Source organism: Schistocerca americana, chromosome 6 (assembly GCF_021461395.2).
Source record: "Schistocerca americana isolate TAMUIC-IGC-003095 chromosome 6, iqSchAmer2.1, whole genome shotgun sequence".
NCBI classification, from domain to species: Eukaryota; Metazoa; Arthropoda; class Insecta; order Orthoptera; family Acrididae; genus Schistocerca; species Schistocerca americana.
The window spans coordinates 303,660,687-303,683,860 of NC_060124.1; the positions used below are offsets into that span (position 1 = coordinate 303,660,687).

Below are 23,174 nucleotides of genomic sequence, written 5' to 3' on the forward strand. Positions count from 1 at the left end.
GTGGGATAGAAACTGCATGGTGTAATTCAACTTAGCCACACACATGATCCTTACTGGCTTGCAGTGTACACGGATCTGAAAGTGGGCTATGTGTTCTTTAACAAACGTGTTTGTTTGGAACTTTGTATCGTAATCATTTCTCTAATTATGTTTGTGGAATGCGTGTGTGATGTGAAATTGCGAGTAACATTCCATTTAAACTGACATCTACGGCACCTCAGAGTCTGACGTCGAAATTGAACTTGCTGATAGGGACATATCAATAAGTTTGTGTGGAGACTTCAGCTGTTGAATTGCACCTCTCCAAACACTCGGTCGTCAATAGCATCGAAAGCCCCACCGTTGCTCCTTTGAGCTCCGCTGGTCTGTTGTCTGCGAAGGTGTCGGAAACTTACTTTGTGAGCATTGCAATGGCTAGTTAGTATGAAGTATAGAGGGATGGTATTATTGTGTTTGATAATTATTTAACATGCTTTTCCAATATCTTTCCGATATTTTTTTTTTTTTTTTTTTTTTTTTTTTTTTTTTTTTTTTTTTTTTTTTTTTTTTAATCTACATATTAGCTGCCTCCGCTCAGTCCTCCACAAAGATTAGAACCTATGTACTCTTGGATATTCCACAAGTTTCAAAATTTTAGCTATGTATTATATCGAGAATACGCTGCATACCAGGGGTTTCGTGCGACAGACTCGTGAACTGGCTTTACTCGATGTTAAAGGCTCCCAAATGGCGTGTGAAATGAAAACAGTGAAGCATAGAAACCTGAATATTTACTTTCCCCTCTATGGAAGTCATTACTTTACAGTACTGACAAAATTTGTAGTTTCGTAGAGTCTTTATTCAGGGAGAGAAATACAAGCGTAGGTACTGTCTTGAAAGTGTACTACAGTATGGTCCAAAAGTCCTTTTACTGCTCTTTTTTGGACACGATGTGTGTTTGTACTCCATATGTCTTTTCCTTTCTTTTCAGATGGCGGGCACAGGGACATGAGGTGCGAAAGAACGTGTTCTGGCAAGTGCATGGGCTCATGGACGTGCACACACCGGGGGAACCATAAGACACGTGCAACGGGATTTTGCGATGCGATTCCATAGAGAAGCTCCGCCAAAGCGAATGATACTCTTCACAAGCAAATCGATTTTGGACGGAAAGGGGACAAATCGATCATCAACATGACAACAAACATGTGCAGCAGTGGTGGATTCTGTGACCAGATCTCCCATAAAATCATGACGGAGAAGATCTGCTGTACCTGGAATTCCAAAAACGTCTATGCTGACACACATGAAAAAATATCTGGAATTAAAATATTTTGGGCCAACATTCGTGAATGAGTTGCGTGATGAGGACATGTGTCGAAGATATAAAGCTTGCTCAATATTACTCGATGCGTTTGTGACTCTCGCATATTTCAGACGAACGTGGAATTTATCGAGCATGTCGGATAGGGGTAGATTCTGGAGCAAAGAAAACCTATATTATTATGAAGAATTAGAGAATAATCCCCTATTTATTATGATCTTGGCAGAAATGTCCAGTAAACACTTCATAGGGCCGAATTTCTTGAACGGTGCGGGAATCAACGTTTTCACTTGCAAATGTTGCAATAATGATGCATTCCAAATCTCTAGAGCTGAACATTTTTTGTGACATTTCGCTTCAACAAGACTGAGCTCGTGTCCACTGCTCTCTCCGCGTTTGAGAATCTTTAGATGAAATGTTACCTCAGAGGTGGGTAGGGAGAGTGTCAGTGCGTCTACCAGCGCCGATTCAATGGCCACCGAGGAATGTAGATCTGACCACGTGCGATAATTCCCTGTGTGGAATAATTAATCAGAATATCACGAAACAGCGATGCCAGACAATTGACGAATTGAAGCAAGATGTTGCGGAGGCATTCAAGGATATCCCATTGCCTATGCTTCGAAAAATTTCACACAGGGCCAGGCGCCGCATTATTTTATGCCACGACAATGGTGGTGTTCGTGCTGATGCTATAGATCACTAAACAAGCTGGAACGTAAAGTAGCAACGTTTGTTACACATCTGCTGTGACACGTTCGAAATACATAAATAGACAGACATCATGACCAAAGAAGAGGAGGTAAAAGTACTCTCGGACCAGATTGCTGAAGATATTATCCGCTTTATTATTTCCCCTGTCTTTCAAAATTTCGAATCATTTGAGTTTCCCAATGTCCTCTGCCTTACCCTGGTTGCCCGTTAGGTGTTCCATTTAAATGCTGCTGTCACACACTCCCGAAACCGTTCCTAATCCCTGTTTTCCCGACTACTCATGCTCTTCCAACTCCTTCCCTCTCAACCTTGGGTAGTGCCTCCGCCCCTAGCAATCCTCACCATAGATCAGACCTAATGGCCTTTGACAACAGCTAGCGTCTCTGGTGTCAGCTCCATACCCTCATTCTTCGTCCGATCACCACGATGGTCTCCTCCCATTTACACGATGCCAAGAGGCTGAACCGACACCAGCGTAATCTTCCGCAACTCACCATCCCTCAGCTCACGAAATAAAGTTAGCTCCACCGTATCAGCATCACCTTGTATTTAGTAATATCACATTTCTGTCTCCTTTCGATGTTACTTTTACTATCGCTTTTCTGTTAAATACCTGGAAGCTGAACAGCAACTACATCGCTGCTGGCAGCTGAGGGGGAAAGAAAAGGAAAAAAAACCGCAAATAATAATAAGTTAATAATAATTAATTAGAACTGGGGTTCACAGCCTGCACAGAGGTATATTAGGTGAAGTTATTTTTCCTTTATTTAGTTGTAGGCCGGCCGGTGTGGCCGAGCGGTTCTAGGCGCTACAGTCTGGAACCGCGCGACCGCTACAGTCGCAGGTTTGAATGCTGCCTCAGGCATGGATGTGTGTGATGTCCTTAGGTTAGTTAGGGTTAAGTAGTTCTAAGTTCTAGGGGACTGATGACCTGAGAAGTTAAGTCCGATAGTGCTCAGAGCCATTTGAACTATTTGGTTGTAATTATTAGACAAATGTATGCACGTATCACGCAGACATCTGATTTCGCATGTAACAGTAACTTGCCGGATAACTCAGAAGTATGCATATAATGTCTAGATCATTTTTGTATCTTGACAGTCAGTTAGTTAGTTAGATGTTCTATAGACTATCTCCATGGTTTTGTGAATGATGTGGAACGTGTCAGTTTACAGTCAACGCAAACATGATGTGTTTGTGACAATGTCTACATGCTGATCATTTACACGTTACTGAATACCACACTGGCCTAAATTTAATACGTGAGATCATGTTATCCTTTAACAAGATTTTTAGGTCTCACTTACCAGATTTTAACTAAAAATCCGTCCTTTTAACAGACGGAGTTGATCGGAAAAAACGATTTCAAGCTTGAATTTAATTTTTCTTTCCTGCCTGTAAGATATTTTATGTTATTTGTAAAAATCACATAATTTTATGGCTATACATTCTCCCCATTTCTGGGCTACTAGCAGCTTTGGTAAACATTATGGATTTTCTTCTAATGTTGTAGCTGTGAACATCATTGTTCTTCTCAAATTGTGGTGGATTACTTATGAGGAAATGCCTTAACGAATGTAAATATGTTAGGAGTGTAATACTCTTAACTGATTGAAGAGGAGGCCAAGAGATTGTTCTGTGAGAACAACACATATTACTTATTGTGCTCGCTGTTACGAGAGCAAAACTTTAATTCTTAGTGATGAGTTACCCTTCCCAAAAAAAAAAAAAACCATAAGATATGAATGGAAATATGCGAAATATATTAAGATTTTTGTTTACTTGTTTCCAAAAAGTAGCAGTAATATGTACAGTAAGCATCAGCTGCTGACCTTAGTAATCTAATCAGTCGGTGATATGTTTCCCGTAATTTAGTTTTCATCAATATGTAAGTTATACCAACAAATATGGAATATTCTACCCTATTTACTAACTCCTGTTGATTTACTATATTCATTATTGGTGATATTTCACTTTTGTAGATATTCAGATACAACATAAATACACTGTTATTTAAAAATTAAGAGAGGTTATTAATTTCTTCAGGAACAATGTATACAGTTCCTTCTTCTGCATTCTCTCCAGCAAGATTAATTACTACACTTGTGAGATCTGCATACATTATTAACTTCGCTTGGTGAGTGTTATGTGGTGGATGAGCTGCTCGTACATATTCTAATGTATAAGCAGTAAACAGAACATTTTCGAACTCATCACAAGTACACAGATTTTAAAGAGGCTGCTTATAAATTTGCATTGTGTTCGACGTCAGCCCATTCCGTACATATTTTTGTTTGACAGCCAAAGCCGGCCTGAGGGGCCGTGCGGTTCTAGGCGCTACAGTCTGGAGCCGAGCGACCACTACGGTCGCAGATCGAATCCTGCCTCGGGCATGGATGTGTGTGATGTCCTTAGATTAGTTAGGTTTAATTAGTTCTAAGTTATAGGCGACTGATGACCTCAGAAGTTAAGTCGCATAGTGCTCAGAGCCATTTGAACCATTTAACAGCCAAATATAGGAAAAATGACTTCGAATAATAATATCTTAAATCTGTGCTACCATCTCGTTGTTTTGTTTTATTTGCCTTGATTATGAGCTATGTTATGATAAATAGTTGGCACCAAAATAAAATTTCATAGCATTTGATCTTCTACAACATTACAGGCGTGTTGCGCTTTAATTTTTAACGTGCGTATGAATATGAACGTTTGCTGTAGCTGATCTGTTTCGACATTTGAGTTAAACTGTTTACTTAATGATCTAACAACGATTATTGTAAATTAAGAGAAACTATTAACTTGAGTAAGCAACAGTAACGACCAAATGTAATCAGTTCTGGCCGCGTTTATTATTTTACCCTGTGAGGTCATGCAGTGAAATTTGCTGGCGTAATCGAAAGCGAACCACCATCATATTGCGGACTCATACCACACAAAAAATTTTCGTGAATTTTAATATTCATTAATAGATCAAAACTCTACTTAATATTTATTTAGCATAATTAAAAAGCCGCTATTCGTCTTTTCATATGATTTTCAATCACAGACTGAAATACATCTCATGAAGAAAACTAATATTTTAAGTAGGGGACTAATACTCTCCAAATCATTCGGTAACGAAATGGATGGCCACCGACTCTACAAGTAGCAAAAACCTTTTCTACAGCATGTATGCTACTATTTTAATTACTGAAAAACACACGCAGGCAAAGCGGTTAACTGAGCCATCACAAATATTCTCTTGATCTTCCTGTCTACAAACGGCTAACTTAAACCAGATAAATAATAAATGTAGGACCTACTCGATATATTCACTTTATCTTGCAAAATAAATAACTGAGAACTAGCCATAGGCGTTGATACTAACATACGTAATTTACTTGCTACTGAGAAATACTGGACTTAACAGACTAAGATTCACGTGCAAAAAGTAAGGAAAAAAATCACTTGCAGTAAAGATTCTGACAGCTGCACAGCCAGACTTCACTTATATTAATTCCTTTCATGTTGGATTACATGACGTCGAAGATATATAAAACCCCAGTAGACAGTGGAGAGGAGGTAGTTGATAGTGTCCGTTCCGTCTGTCTTGTTGTACATCAAACAGAGACATTACGGAGAGTTTGGCCAAATGTTATGTTCTGTGAAGCTGAAGCAGGGACACTGACAACAACGGCTAAGTTGTGAGTGTTGTGTGAAAAGTTCTGAATTGTTTTTTGTGTACTTCGTGGCTATGTCTAGATACTTGGTTCACGCTAGTGTTATTATTGACAAAGCTACAACTGTTTGCACTGCAGGACCATGGGGGTTTCTAGTGTGGAGTTCGGCATGACTTACATTCGTTCTGAGAAACAGCCCATACATTGTAAATACACTCCTGGAAATGGAAAAAAGAACACATTGACACCGGTGTGTCAGACCCACCATACTTGCTCCGGACACTGCGAGAGGGCTGTACAAGCAATGATCACACGCACGGCACAGCGGACACACCAGGAACCGCGGTGTTGGCCGTCGAATGGCGCTAGCTGCGCAGCATTTGTGCACCGCCGCCGTCAGTATCAGCCAGTTTGCCGTGGCATACGGAGCTCCATCGCAGTCTTTAACACTGGTAGCATGCCGCGACAGCGTGGACGTGAACCGTATGTGCAGTTGACGGACTTTGAGCGAGGGCGTATAGTGGGCATGCGGGAGGCCGGGTGGACGTACCGCCGAATTGCTCAACACGTGGGGCGTGAGGTCTCCACAGTACATCGATGTTGTCGCCAGTGGTCGGCGGAAGGTGCACGTGCCCGTCGACCTGGAACCGGACCGCAGCGACGCACGGATGCCCGCCAAGACCGTAGGATCCTACGCAGTGCCGTAGGGGACCGCACCGCCACTTCCCAGCAAATTAGGGACACTGTTGCTCCTGGGGTATCGGCGAGGACCATTCGCAACCGTCTCCATGAAGCTGGGCTACGGTCCCGCACACCGTTAGGCCGTCTTCCGCTCACGCCCCAACATCGTGCAGCCCGCCTCCAGTGGTGTCGCGACAGGCGTGAATGGAGGGACGAATGGAGACGTGTCGTCTTCAGCGATGAGAGTCGCTTCTGCCTTGGTGCCAATGATGGTCGTATGCGTGTTTGGCGCCGTGCAGGTGAGCGCCACAATCAGGACTGCATACGACCGAGGCACACAGGGCCAACACCCGGCATCATGGTGTAGGGAGCGATCTCCTACACTGGCCGTACACCACTGGTGATCGTCGAGGGGACACTGAATAGTGCACGGTACATCCAAACCGTCAGCGAACCCATCGTTCTACCATTCCTAGACCGGCAAGGGAACTTGCTGTTCCAACAGGACAATGCACGTCCGCATGTATCCCGTGCCACCCAACGTGCTCTAGAAGGTGTAAGTCAACTACCCTGGCCAGCAAGATCTCCGGATCTGTCCCCCATTGAGCATGTTTGGGTCTGGATGAAGCGTCGTCTCACGCGGTCTGCACGTCCAGCACGAACGCTGGTCCAACAGAGGCGCCAGGTGGAAATGGCATGGCAAGCCGTTCCACAGGACTACATCCAGCATCTCTACGATCGTCTCCATGGGAGAATAGCAGCCTGCATTGCTGCGAAAGGTGGATATACAATGTACTAGTGCCGACATTGTGCATGCTCTGTTGCCTGTGTCTATGTGCCTGTGGTTCTGTCAGTGTGATCATGTCATGTATCTGACCCCAGGAATGTGTCAATAAAGTTTCCCCTTCCTGGGACAATGAATTCACGGTGTTCTTATTTCAATATCCAGGAGTGTATGTGAAATACAGAGTGATGTCAGTAAAAACAGGATATGTTTAAGTCTTACACGATTTTAAGATATGTCTAAGTTGTATGTGAATAAACGTTGTAGATTATAGTATGACAAAATGTAGCTTGTTTTTCCCGAACGGGCTAAATTGGAGCTATGAATAAGGAGTCCACATAGTTTTCACACTGAGATACATGCAGGTTATTCGTAAAACGGTTATGGGGTATGCAAGCTTTCATGCAATGTCCGTTAGACTGTTCCATTGCGATGCTCCTGCCTGTTAGACATGAGAAACATGACTCGGATGAATGTTAGCACACGTAAAGAGTGTTTCGATCTGAAACTGAAAATGTGGAATTTTTAACTGCAGAATTTATAATACGTGATGAAACACATGGAGGAGCCTTGACTTCCTGAAAATGGATGTTGTGTGGACGACCCTAGATTCCAGAGTGGGGTGGCCGAGGACACAGAATAGCTGCGATATGTCAAAAAGAGAGAAAACTGGCTCACAGTGAAAAACAATATGTATGTTGGCCTTGGTTTATATTGACCCCTGTAGAATAGTATTTTCCGACTGAACAGGATACATCTACCTGACTTAGCTTCTAATTATTCACTTCACAAATAGTTTTCGCTAAATCTATGGTCTAGTGATTACTAAGGAGACATCTACATCTACATCATACCCCGAAAGCCACCTAACGGTGTGTGGCGGAGGGTACTTTCGGTACCACTATCTGATGCCTCCAACCCTGATCTACTCGCTAATAGTGCGTGGGAGGAATGATCGTCAGTAAACCTCTGTATTGGCTGTAATTTCTCGATTTTTCTCCTCGTGCTCAGTACATGAGATGTATGTGGGGGGAAGTAACATGTAGTCTGACTCCTCCTGAAAAGTGATGTCCCGAAATGTCAATAGTTAATCTCTCCGTGATGCACAACGACTCTCTTGTAACGTCTGCCAGTGGAGTTTGTTTAGCATCTCCGTAACGCTCTGTCGCCAGCTAAACGATCCCATGACGAAACGCACCGTTCTTCGTTGGATCTTCTCTATCTCCTCTATCAGTTCTACCTGACAATGATTCCAGGTAGATGATCAATAATCAAGAGTTGGGCGAACAAGCGCCTTATAAGCCACTTCTTTCGTGGATGAGTTACATTTCCTCAAGATTCCTCATATGAATCTAAGTCTGGTGTCTTCTTTTTTCACTATCTGTTTTATACGGTCGTTCCACTTAAGGTCGCTCTGGATAGTTACGCCTAGATGTTTTACGGCAGACGCTGTCTCCAGCTGTTTGTCATAAATTTCTTTTCCTATGTATGCGCAGTGTGTTACATTTATTTACGTTCTGCCAGGGTCTGCACCATTCATCAATTCTCTGCAGGTCGATCTGCAAATTCTTACTATTTTCTGGCGTTGCTACTTTCGTACAGACAACTGCATCGTCTGCTAATAGCCTTAAAGAGCATCCGACCCTTTCTACTAGATCATTTATATACACGGTGTAAATTTTAAGTTGACAAACCAGAATAACTCGTAAAATAAGCTTCACACAAAAAATTTGTAGAATCCAAAGTTAATTATTTTCGAGGGGTACATCTGCTGGTGCTAAAATTAGCCCGCCACCCCAGCTCCCTGGGGATGGGGAGGGACGCAACTTTAAAATTTCAAATGAGAACCCCCATTTTTTATTACAGAATCAGATTATACATGAAAAAAACTACGTACATTTTGTCTTAAACATTTGTTTTGATTCTTGGTAGTTGGCGCTGTAATTCAAGAAAATCCGTGTTCTCATTTTTGCGTGGAAAATGGTTACGGATAAATAAAAAATAGTTATTTACTTCGTAAATTTGGATTCGCTAAAACTAAAGCTCTCCCTCTCTCCCCATAGAGAGGGTTTTGAGAGAGAGGAATCAAAGTTTTACAACTGTTGACCGAACAAGCACAGTCCCTAGCGATATCGTAGTGGGTATAAGATAGATAAAATGTCCCAAATGACGCTACTGAGTTTGAAAATATACCAAAAGAGAATAAAGTAACTCTAAAATGTGTTGTGCAGATTTCTCACTGTACTCTGAGACCACAAGCTATTTAATTTCTGTACTAAAGTTGATGTATTTACAGATATCTGTTATTAGAAATCCTGTTTTCCGGAAAGTTACTGCTAGAGATAAATATTCAACCTAGAATGCATTGATATAAACTGTCTACTAGCACAAAATTAAAACTTAGTGGCGTGACGGAGTTTCTGGCGACGGTAAATTTACACTAGGTAGCTGCCCAAACGAGGATGTTCACAAGACTTATGAGACAACAAAAACTACGATTAATTTTCTAATCCTTAGTCTACACAGTAAAAAAAAGCACGTGCGGTTCACTTCTTTCCAGAAGAAATGAACAAAAAGCAAAGACTAAATTAATTTACAGTTTATCCGACAATCTCATTAATACCTGTTTTCCTTTGACTGGTTTTATGCGACCCACCACGAGATTTTGTGTCTTGAGTGCAACCTTTTCTTCTCACAGTAAGAATTCCAAGCAATTAATTATTTGTTGAGTGTGGTCTAGTCGCTATCTTCTATAGTTTTTCCTTCTACTGCTTCTTCTTGCACTATGGAAATTTTTCACATGTTTCTCCCAACCGATAGTTCTACGGAAGAGCTCCCTATAATGTTTCTTATATGTCCATCTACTTTTGAACATACTTCTGCCGGCCGGTGTGGCCGAGTGGTTCTAGGCGCTTCAGTCTGGAACCGCGCGACCGCTACGGTCGCAGGTTCGAATCCTGCCTCGGGCATGGATGTGTGTGATGTCCTTAGGTTAGTTAGGTTTAAGTAATTGTAAGATCTAGGGGACTGATGACCTCAGATGTTAAGTCCCATAGTGCTCAGAGCCACATACTTCTGTAGCATCACACCCAAAACACGTCGATTTACTGAGGGCCTATGATTGGTAAACTTCGATTACCAAGGTATGGCCTCTTTGTCTGTGCTACTCTGCAACAACTTTTTTATGTACTTGCTTCGTCCGTTGTGTATTATTTAACTTCCAATGTAACAGAATTCCCTCACTTCGTGTACTTTGTGGTCTCCAATTTTTATGTTAATTGTATCGCTAATTTCACTTATGTTACTTTACATTACTGTCGTGTTTCTCTGGTTCACTATCAGTCCATATTCTGTGTCCATTACACTTCATTCAGATCGATAGCTCCTGTAATTGATTCTTTCACTGAGGATATAGTGTCATAAGCGAATCGTATTATTAATATCCTTTGACAATGAATTTATTCCCGCCCTGAAGCTATCATTTATTCAGTCATTTCTTCTTCGATGTATAGTTTAAACAATAGAGAAGGAACACTGCAAACCTGCCCTACACCCGTTTCAATCCTAAAACTTCCTTCTTCGTCTTCCATTCTTATTGTTAGTTCTTACATATTGTGTATTACCCGGCTTCCCTTAGAGCTTGTACTTTTCTGTTGAGATTTCCCAACATCGTGTTCTGTATTGTGTTGTCCAACGCTTTTTGTTGTCTATACGTCACATGAAAGTTTCTTGAGCTTTCTTGCCTCTTACTTTCATTATCAACGAACCTCAGAACTGCCTATCTGGTATCTTTACTTTTCTTAAAGGCAGAATGATCGCCATCCAAGATATCCTTAGTTTTCTATTCCAATCTTCTGTATACTACTTTATGAGGAACTTGGATGTATGCGCTGTTGAACTGATTTTACGGTTGTTCTCGTATTTTTCTGCCCATAATGTTCTCGGGATTTCGTGGAAAACATTTATCCGAAAGCGTGACCTTGCGTCTCCACTCTCATAGACTGTACACACCACCTTGAACAGTCATTTTCTTGCCACTTCCCTCGGTGGTTGTTGAAATTCCGAAGGGATGTAATCTATCTCTTCTGCCTTACCTGATCGCAAGCCTTTCAGACCTCTTTCAGTCTCTTATTCTAATACTGCTTCCCCTGTGTCCTGCAAATCGGCACACAGTTCTTCTGTCACGTCAGCAGACATTGACTCCACCTCGCACAAGCCTTCATTGTTCTCTTGTTTGTCCACTCTCCCCAACTGCTTTTACAGTGAAGGCTGTTTATACTTCTCTCTATCCTGAATCTATCCGCCTATCATTTTCCTTTCGATTTTTTCATGTTTTTCCTGCAGCCATTTCGCTTTAGATTCCTGCACTTTGTAACTTAGCAACTACGTTATGTAGTACTGTATAAATATACCCACTCTATTTTGCAATTTTATTTAAAGGTTTCAGTAGTAATTTCAATAATAATAATAACGCAAGGGCTTGACCCAAATTTAAACCAAAGTAATTCACACATCCCATAAGGTGACGTGAGTTAATATACTTTCGTTATTAATCAAAGTAAATGTATATTACAGTATACAGAAGGCAGTGGGCAGGCATACGTCGAACGATCGGTACAGAAGGCCCTGAGTCATCTTGAGCGGGAAGGCACAGTGGTTGACGTGGCCAGTTGTAGATGGGAGTGCCAGGTGCGCGGAAAAATGATACGTTTCTAGAGCCTTCTAGAACAAGTTCAGCGTAGTAATACCGTTCCGGTATCAGAAAGCGCGCGGGATTGTGAATGCTGAGGGGAACTCCCCTTGCAGAAATTCAAGGGCGATATTGCGAGATGTCGGCGTCGAGAGAAAATAGTCCACGTGTTCTTAACCCTTCAGGTTAAGAAAAATATATTTTAATTGTAATCTAAAGCACGCAATTGAGGACAAGGGCCGGCCGAAGTGGCCGTGCGGTTAAAGGCGCGGCAGTCTGGAACCGCAAGACCGCTACGGTCGCAGGTTCGAATCCTGCCTCAGGCATGGATGTTTGTGATGTCCTTAGGTTAGTTAGGTTTAACTAGTTCTAAGTTCTAGGGGACTAATGACCTCAGCAGTTGAGTCCCATAGTGCTCAGAGCCATTTGAGGACAAGGCTTAAGAAAACTCTCCAATCTTACATTCTATTTTCTTTCATTAGTTTATAAACTGCGTAAAGACGTGATTACTTATCGGCGCAGAGGTACGAATAAAGAGGAGGTGAGCGGTAATTTTGGTGTTGGCGTCTTCGCTCTTGAGAGTCGCTCTGGGTGCTTCATGATGGACGGACCCGTATCTGACCGCTCCGATGAAATGCCAACTCTATTCGGTCAGTAACTACTTTTACAATACAAATGGCTTTCCGGGCACTGATCTGAGTGTCTGGAACAATAGTTGAGTAGTGACAGGTTATTCGGCAATGTAATATGCCATCAAAAGCGCACGCGTGGCAGTGATTTTGAATACGAAGTCTCATTGGAACTGTTACGAACTTTAGAGCAACGGTAGAACCGCTTATCGTAATCGCCATAGGTAAGTGATTTCTTGTATAGCTCGGCTCTGGTGCGATTTTCTAATACATCTTCAAGGTTTTGCTGTATGAAAGATGCTAGTAGAGTTGAGCACAGTTAAACGAATCTAAATTCATTGTGTAATGTGGTAATGTTCATCCGAGCGAGTGTTTGTTGTAGTTGCATCATTAGAAATCCCTCGTGGCAGTGCAAAATTAATTGTTTAACTCTGAGTGAAACCCGTATCTGAATTCTGTGAGCATAAATAGAAGACAGATTGTTCTAGAAGGGACTCACATATGTTGCATTGTTCTGAAGGATAGAGCCTGATTCATTGTTAAGATAATTTATGAACGTAAATGAGAGATGTCATCATAAGGCGCGTAAGGGAAGACATTAGGCAGATACTCTGTCACATGTGCGTTCTCGGATTAACTACAGGTGCCCAACATTACTGTATCAGCAATCCCTTGCAGCTGCAACATGTGCTTTATTGGAGGACACTGCGTCTCTTAATTATATTTTATTTACGGTACGTCCGTGTTCTTATTTGCTGCTAGACCCTGTTCCACTACAATAGTACCTGGTTGATATTTTGCTTCTCAAGATAGCCCACAGTGAATAGCATCGAGAGCGGGAGAGCAGGAGTACCTTTGAGAGCCAATCTTCGAGAAATATAAAAGTCGTGGTCTGTGGAGCTTACGACACGCAACAAACGTTAGGTGGACGTTGGTCCGCTGCACGCTCCGCGCCCGGTTTAATATAATCTATGTGGCACTAAGGCTCTCAAGTGACTAACCACTGTCATTGATACGTTAATAATAATGCAACTCATGATACATCACATTCGAGCATTTTGAATAGTCACAATGGTAGTCAGGTGGAATAAATCTCAGTGTAATAAACCGACGCTGCTAACTTCCAGCTTCCTAACGATTTCATTTTATTAAGTGTCCTACAATGCTGCATGCTTGTACTTTCCTGAACATTGGTGTAAGTTCTCCTTTTGTAGATTAATTGAAGTATTTTTTCCGATACCCAAGGTTTCTCGTAGCTACCCTCCTCCTACCTACATTTGATTGTACAACTTCTTTTTGTTATTTTTAGGGATGTTTTTACGTCTTCGACTTAAGTGCGATGTTTGGAATTCAGTATCGCAGTGTCTAGCATCCTGAAGTACTTCGGAAGCACATCATCGATACGCAGTAATTGAGTACTTCAGTTCTTTACAAGTTGATTGATTTTCAAATAAGAATTTAATAAGACGTCTGTAATAGCTAATCTTTTCCCTCTCCGTTTCGTACTTATTCTGTCCAGCTCCACTAATTTAGAAAATACTAGTTTAATGGTACTATTCAGATATGTCCTGCTTTTGCTTGATTTCCCGTGGTCCACATTTCGCTCACACGAGTTGGACAAAAACATGGAACCAGTGCAGATTCTAGCCAAGCTTCCACGTTACGCTTTTGTATTTCACCGCGAACGGAGTCTGTGCAATGTCTTCAGTATGTTGCAAGTGTCAGTGGTGCTTCTGTAAAGTTGTGAGGGCATTAAGTCGCTGATAATTAATTTGAAAGTAGGCAACTTGTTGCTCGAGTGGTGTGTGGGGAAGTGTTTAGTGTTTCACGAGGCAACCTGTGGAAGAGTTATTCGGCGTACAGAAAAAGCGGCGAATATCATTCGCTATGTCACAACGCGGACGAAACTATGTGATGAGTGATCGTGATATAACTGAAGAGGGTTTTGACGAAAAGTAAGACGGCAGCTAAACTAGGCACTGCAGAATGTCCCGCGAACCCTGTCAGCACGGAAACAACACGAAGGGAGCTCCATGAGTTGAAAATTTGAGTGCGAGTTGGAATTCCAAAACCACTCGTCAGTGATGCAAATGCCTGTAACAGGAAAACGTGGTGCCCAAGTCATAAAATCCAGTTTTTGGAGCAATGGAAGGAAGTCGTGTGGTCGGATGGGTCTTGTCTTACGCTGTTCCAACTTCTGGCCGAGTTTACGACGGGATTACGTCGCCCCAAGCCTACGATGCAGGCCACTTGTTGCCAAGAGTGAAATACGCCAGGGATGCAGCGCTGATTTGGGCAGGCATATCTTGCTAGTCCGCGGATCCCATTGTTTGCAATATCGCGTTACTGCCAAGGATTACTTGACCAATTTGGCTGATAAGATCTTCCCCATGGTACTATATACGGTTCCCAATATGTTCTAAGATGACAGGGCCACTGTTCACACAGCTCGAATCATTCGGGACTGATTTTGTGAGCACGCAACTACCCTAACCACCAGTCAGTCATCATATCTCAATTTTATTGAGCCTGTGTGATCTTCTTTGGAGAGAAGGGTGAGTGACCGCTATCCACCGCCGTCATTGCCGCCTGAACTTGCCACTATTTTGCAGGAAGAAAGCTTGAAAACCATACGGGACTTGTACGAGGGCAGTTCAATAAGTAATGCAACACATATTTTTTCTGAAACAGGGGTTGTTTTATTCAGCATTGAAATACACCAGGTTATTCCCCAATCTTTTAGCTACACAACACTATTTTTCAACGTAATCTCCATTCAATTCTACGGCCTTACGCCACCTTGAAATGAGGGCCTGTATGCCTGCACGGTACCATTCCACTGGTCGATGTCGGAGCCAACGTCGTACTGCATCAATAACTTCTTCATCATCCGCGTAGTGCCTCCCACGGATTGCGTCCTTCATTGGGCCAAACATATGGAAATCCGACGGTGCGAAATTGGGGCTGTAGGGTGCATGAGGAAGAACAGTCCACTGAAGTTTTGTGAGCTCCTCTCGGGTGCGAAGACTTGTGTGAGGTCACACGCTGAAGTCGTTTCTTCAATTTCTGAAGAGTAGCACAATACACTTCAGAGTTGATCGTTTGACCATGGGGAAGGACATCGAACAGAATAACCCCTTCAGCGTCCCAGAAGACTGTAACCATGACTTTACCGGCTGAGGGTACGGCTTTAAACTTTTTCTTGGTAGGGGAGTGGGTGTGGCGCCACTCCATTGATTGCCGTTTTGTTTCAGGTTCGAAGTGATGAACCCATGTTTCATTGCCTGTAACAATTTTTGACAAGAAATTGTCACCCTCAGCCACATGACGAGCAAGCAATTCCGCACAGATGGTTCTCCTTTGCTCTTTATGGTGTTCGGTTAGACAACAAGGGACTCAGCGGGAACAAACCTTTGAATATCCCAACTGGTGAACAATTGTGACAGCACTACCAACAGATGTCAAGCTGAGCACTGAGTTGTTTGATAGTGATCCGTCGATCATCTCGAACGAGTGTGTTCGCACGCTCCGCAATTGCAGGAGTCACAGCTGTGCACGGCCGGCCCGCACACGGGAGATCAGACAGTCTTGCTTGACCTTGCGGCGATGATGACACACGCTTTGCCCAACGACTCACCGTGCTTTTGTCCACTGCCAGATCACCGTAGACATTCTGAAAGCGCCTATGAATATCTGAGATGCCCTGGTTTTCCCCCAAAAGGAACTCGATCACTGCTCGTTGTTTGCAACGCACATCCGTTACAGACGCCATTTTAACAGCTCCGTACAGCGCTGCCACCTGTCGGAAGTCAATGAAACTATACGAGACGAAGCGGGAATGTTTAAAAATATTCCACAAGAAATTTCCGGTTTTTTCAACCAAAATTGACCGAGAAAAAAAAGTGTTGCATTACTTATTGAACTGCCCTCGTATCTAACCATTCGAAGACGATTAGTAGCTGTTGTGAATGCCAACGGGTCTCATACACCGTATTAGGCTTGGTAATGTATTGTGATTTTTGTGTTTCGGTACTTCTGCACACACTCTGTACGCACATTGATGCTACCGGTATATACAGATTCAGATACTTCCTCCGCATTTCTTTATCTCTATTCCTTTCGTTTCTTTTGTTTGCTAAGTCGTTGTTTGCTTGTTCCAATCTGGTATGTGGCCTTCCATGCTTCTGTTGCTTGCTGCAGAGATGTAATCTATTTTCTTTTTGCCGTGTCTTCAACGTGTTCTGCAAGTCTGCCACATACCCACCTGCTAATTTTCCTTTCAGTACTTTTTTAATTTTAGATATTCCTTTACTTATCACGAAACCACATATCCTATTCATTACATCAAACACGACCAGATTAAGTTCGACGAAATCCACCTGCTTGTCTTGCACTTCAGAAACAGTCTTTCATTGCACTCACTGTAAATGTTTTCTATAAAATAACATTCCTCCCCTTCACAAGACAGATATATGTGACAAGACACACACACACACACACACACACACACACACACACATATATATATATATATATATATATATATATATATATATATTGAAGATTATTATTTAAAGAAAAACAAATGCCACTCGTAGCCAGCACGAAGATCTTCTTATTGAACGAACTACAAACTATAAACTGGAGAGTTAGTTATTCAGGCAATCGATTCTCCGAGCTTTAAATCCTGTCTTGTAAAGGGGAGGAACGTTATTTTATAGATGGCATATATGTGCGTGATAAACAACACATTACGGGAATCAAAACGCTCCAACCCAGCAGCGGCACGAGCACTACTGTCAGTTCTCACAATAGCAACACTAAATCAATCGTTACCATGACTAAAAGTATACTTATTAACAAATGTAAAACTAAAGTTACAACCTACAAACAAACAAGTACCTTCCAGAATAGAGGTACTTGAAACTTCTTTCCGCTTTGCTTTCTTCAATACCAACTCCAGTGTCACTCTTCCTTTCTGTGCTTATAAGGCTCCAGAAAACAATAGGGCGATAATGCACACGTCGACGACGTCTGTACTGCTATTTCAGAGATGTTTTACACACACACACACACACACACGTGTGTGTGTGTGTGTGTGTGTGTGTGTGTGTGTGTGTGTGTGTGTGTGTGTGCATAAAGTATTACCAGAAGATTGAAAACTCTTGGTGTTTCGTTTGCTGCTGGTTAGTGATGGTTTCATTACCGACAAGTTCCTTTCAAATATTCTCGGTCTAATTTGTGGTTTATACATTTCAGAAAATTTGTCATTATGCACTGTAAGTTGTGTGAAATTTCAAAGTATTTAGTGAAACAGACATTTTCTCGCATGGGGAATCAGAGCCACACAATTATTGAGGTTAACAACATAGCTCATATCACAGCCTTTCATTTAACTGCATTTGAACTGCAATTGTAGAAACGATGTTGTTAATGTTCATTGTTCGATCTAAGGAATAATTCAGGTTCACTGTGTTTTGTGTGCACGCTCATTGTTAAAATTTATTCTGCACTGTCTGTGTGTGTATAGAAGTCTAGAAATAGAAATGAATTTGGAACTTTTTAGACTTAATCTTACTTAAGTACACAGTTTTGAAGCCATAAAGAGTGTTTGCCGTAGAATATACTCAAGGCTCTTTTCAACAAGTAACGATATAAATACGGGAAACATTATTTTCGGTAGACTGTTTTGCACATTCCGCATCATAATGATCTAAAATTACGACTTAGTCAACTAACTGACTAACTAGCTAATACAAAAATAAGACATCTAGGAACAATAGAGTCATCTTTTTGAGGCAATTGCGTGATATTGGAACAAAAACTAGTATTTTCCTTTATTATAAAATAAATATCATAAAATGTTCACAGTACATTTTATTTTAACAACATATGAACACAGGACTTACTAAATTATCACTCAGGGCCATATACTTCCATCTTTGTTGGATTTAGATCACAATTAAAAGCCACGTAGATTGCTCATAAAATACATATATACAAAACTGTAAGACAATAAATACATCAAAACATTACCGGGAGACTGGTATTTACTTTCAGTATATACAAAGAGCTGTAAAGACCATTCCAGAATGAACTGACACCATACTGAAAACATTTAAAAGAAGTTTCTGTCAAAGTTATGTCAGCTGCTGAAGAAGGCAGGATTAATACTTCATTCTAGATATGAAATGGCGAATTTACCAACAGGTGGATATGAATCTGAAACAAAAGGCATGTACTTGGTTTGTTGCATGCCTTGCGCCACTTGTAATAAAATCTTGTTTGCAACAATTTTAATCTGTTAAGTAACAGGTTGTCTAAACAAAGGTGTTGGCGGATGAAAAAAGGAAACAAGTGAAATTGAAGAGAGGTAACATGTGTTAAACGTTGGTGACGAATATCTGACTGCAAGCCAGGTGTTTCGGGGCATAAGATGAAAATTTCTATGATACAGTTCTTTCCAAATGACAGAAATATTGTTGCAGATGACCGTTAGAAATATGAAAGAAAATTTGCTAGCCTGTAAGACTAGATGCACGCACGATGTTTTTCTAATTTTCAATACTTAACGAGACTCTTTCTGTGCCACATACTTTAAGATGATAAAATATTTGGAGATGTAACGTACACTCTTTTGAAGTTCTGTAGCGAACATATTTGGCTACGGAATGCAACTACTAGTGAATACTTTTCTTCTTTCTAGAAATTCTACACCACAAGTTAGAATGTAAGTGACATGAAAGGATTATTTCAAGAACAACAAATAATGTCACACGTAGCCAGGACGAAGATGTTCTTATTGAACCAGCTATAAACAGGACAGTTAGATATTCAGACAATCGTTTCTCGAGAGGCAGTTAAATAACAGAAGAATGATCGAAAGGAACCAATCACTTCTTCGTTACCTTCAGGTGGGAGGAGGAACACACACAGAGAGAGAGAGAGAGAGAGAGAGAGAGTTGTGACGTCGAACTAAACTGCATGGTCTGTACTACACTGATCGAGAGGAAATATTTTATAAAAATTAATGCTCATGAGAGATACATTCTACATTCGAACAAATAGATTTTTCAAAGTTCTTGTTACATGTCTTAGATACAGTACATAAATATACATTTTACTGGATATTATTGATAGTCCAGAAAGGAATTGATCAGTCAGTCTGTCACGCTTATTATTCCATACTCATTTTCTAAGCTGTCAACCATTGGTGCAAGGTGGAGGGGAAGAAACTTTTCACTCACAAACTTGGGAAATGAATTATTTTAAATGTTTGTTTAAACTGGACAGTAGTAAGAAGATTCTGTCAATTTTTTACCCCAGAGCAACAAACAGTAAATGTACACCTAATATTTTCTTTGATGTAATTACTAAAATGCTTTATGTCGTTAACTGGTGTCAGCCACCGTTGTCACTCATCGGAGTTAGAGAAAAGAAACGAATGAATATGTATTTTGCTCTGTGAACACTATGTATAGGGGGCAACATGAGAAAATTGAAACGAAAATTAATGTTCATAGCGACTGAAATCAACATTAGATGGACACCAAGTTATGATCTGTTAGACTGGAAAAAACGGTGGGTGCAAGTGTTACAAGAGGACTCTACCCCGCGTCCTATAAGCGACGTCGTGGCAGAGTTCGCTAAGTTTACAATGATGGCCTTGTTAACAGTTCCCTTTTAACTGAAACATTGATTAATCTTTTCAAAAGGAAAAAAGTTGTTTACAAAACCCTTTTATTGGAAGTCCAAAAAACTGATGTACAAAACTTACAGTGACAAGAGATATGCTAAACCCTCGAGGCCTAATTTTGTGATATAAAAGAACTGCGATACTTTTTTAAAAACACTCAAAACCAAGAAAAGTGCTCATAAACACTGAGTGCAGTTTTTTCAAGTGGGTCATGGTACACGTCGTGACATCAAAAATGAAACAACATTAAGTCCACAGAGAGTCCTATTCCTTCTTCATTATGGAAGTAACGTTATTTTCAGATGCCCGAAGAGTTACTTCGATTCTGTTGAAAGTTTGGATGTATTTTTACTGAATAAACAACACTTCTTTTTAAAGATTAATTTTTGTTCAAGTGTACATAACTGAATTTTACTTTGAGATATTGTCTTATCTTTTTTATACTATCACTCGTCTTTGTACGATTTGTTTTGAAGACTCTTACAAAAGTCTTTTAGAGAGACATTCATACCCAGACTTCTTTTAAAAATATCTTTTATCCAAAATGGAATTTCAAGGAAACCACGAATGTAAGTTCTACCGACTCTTCGACTAGGGGTATTGCATGTGCAACGTAAGGAGTGGAGCAATAGCCCTCATGTAGCACTTGCATCCTGAGGATTTTATTCCGTCTGACAAAGTGTTACTTGGTGCTTTTAATCGGTATGAAAATTAATTTTGCCTTTTACAATTTTATGTTGTCTAATGGGTGTAGAGATAGCAAAGCTTACGACACAAACATTTTGTGCTCACTTTACAGCAGTTTCATACGAACAGTAGCGCCGTTAGCAAGACGACACGTATGTAGCATATTTTATCTATTTACGAATATGCTGACTTGTGTTCGTCTTCTAACGATGCCACTAAGGCTCCATTATATTAGGACATATTTCTGAAACAGGTGTGCCTCGTCATATTTAAAACGCACGATTCACACATCTATATCAGTAATATTTTCCATTATGGCCTATTTCACTGTTTTAAGATGTAGACAATCCACTAGTTGTATTTGTGTTTTTCCCATGTTTTGCTACAGATCTGAAGATGACCACTGCTGAGCGAAATAAGTAGTCTGAGGACTTAAGAAGCTTGTAATCATAGACGGAAATAAAAATATTTATTCTATACTTTTAGGATCACTGTTCTATGTGGACCATGTGGCAGTTTGTGAGATGTAAATAAGTATTTTTTTCTTTGTCGTTTACAATTTCCAATGATGGCCAGTGGTGGGTGATATCTGTTAATGAAAAAAAAAAATTGTGTGAATGCGTAAAAAAAAAGTGTACAATGAAAAGTCGCTCACTGTCTCCAAGACAAAGTATCATTTCTACAAATGTTGAAATCAGGGAAATTATACACGGTGGGGAAGGGTGGTGCGGAAAACATTTCGTGCACCTTAACTCCTCCAACCCAATTCACCTTACCAGCCCCCGTAAGTTAGGCAACCCGAGTTACATCATCCACAACGGCGGCGTATGATGTAACTCGGGTTGCATATCTTAAGGGGGCTTATGAGGTAAATTAGGTTGCCACTGTTAAGGTGCACAATACGTATTCCGGACCAGTTTCCTTTCGCCCACCCTGTACATAGCATAAGTTCGTCATGTTAGCCGGTTTTCCCTGGAAGTTGGGGGGCACGAGGCAGATGAAATGTGGATGTTCTAGTGGACGCCACGACGGACTGGTGGCTCTCAGCAGTGCGGCACGCCCTTGAGCCTGGAGTTGGAGAGGACAGCGGAGCGGCGCAGGTGGAGGCGGCGCAGGTACCAGGCGGCGGCGGCGGCAGCGGCCACCAGCAGCGCCGAGGCGGCGACGCCGAGTGCGACGGCGCGCAGCTGCTGCTGCTGGCTGGGCACGCGCACCTCCACCCTAGGGCTCGTCGCCAGGTACTCGTTGTGCGACCGCGCAGACACCTCGAACTGGTACGTCGCGCCCTCCTCCAGGTGCGGCACTGCAAACACGCTGGCGTAAGCGTCTGAGCCACACACGAGGCGAAATGACAACGCTTCAATTAGTAATCTCCAAAAAAATAAAGCTTAGTAGTGAAAATTTTGTTTGATAGAATGACAGATATAAGGTCGTTTCTCGAAACTCTTCTCTTCTTAATGTTTCGTCCAGAATTGCGCTGGACATATTCAGAGGCGTTGCTCCTCCGCCGGTGAGACTCAAACAAGGAGCAACGTCTCTGAAGACGTCCGGCGCAGTTCTGGTCGAAACGTTAGGAACACGACCTTATATCCCGAAAGGTTTACCAGCAGCAAAATTTTTTTGTTTGTCAGCAGGGGAGACTGCCGCAAGTTGACAAAAGTAGTAAGGTGGCTAATCGCTTACTCTGAAACAATACTTCTGAGTACCACTGAAAGAGCCCAAACAGGGGTGAAAAGCTCGTGTACTCCAGTTTAAGCTCCCGCTCGCTCTTACCAATAATCATGTAAAGTCCGAGGACTGGTCAAAGGTAGCGGTGACTGCAGAGATCAACTGATTGTAAAGCTCTTGCCAGAGGGTAATATTACCTCTGCAGTTTGTGCGACAGTTCTGTACCAACCTCTTTGGCGGTATCTGTTGTGCCGACTCCGCGGGTATCTTGCGGATAGGGTATCGGTGGTCGTTGGGACGCTGCCTCGCTTGTAGCCAGCGCGTTGGGTCAAGAGGAAAGAGGAATATTCCGTACGAGTCGTCGGCTTTGACCAATGACTTAATGTTTATGGTCGCTGTCACGCTAGCTTTTGGTGCACATTTAAAAACACACAAAAAAAAAACAGTTGTGATGAGAGACTGATCTGTTGATTTGCCTGACGTATAGGATAAGTTGGGAAGTTGCAGTTTGGCTATAATTTGGCGAAGCCAACGAATGTGATACTAAAAAGAAACCTAATTGTGGAGACAGACTCATCTGCAGCTTAGCCTGTCTGAAAAATAATTATTATTATGTTATGATGTTCCGACATTGTCCTCAGTTACCAACAGAAATATCTGCAC

At 41.6% G+C, this 23,174-nt stretch overlaps 1 protein-coding gene across 1 annotated transcript in view; it reads right to left on the reverse strand.

The window, feature by feature from the left end:
- Window positions 1–18,301: 18,301 nt before the first annotated feature.
- The window catches only part of LOC124619655 (protein borderless), a 449,367-nt gene continuing 444,494 nt past the window's right edge, over window positions 18,302–23,174 (reverse strand). The window contains exon 12 of the mRNA XM_047146187.1: window positions 18,302–22,146. Within this exon, the coding sequence (XP_047002143.1) occupies window positions 21,887–22,146 (260 nt within the window). The 3' untranslated portion in view covers window positions 18,302–21,886. The remainder of the gene's footprint in view (window positions 22,147–23,174) is intronic.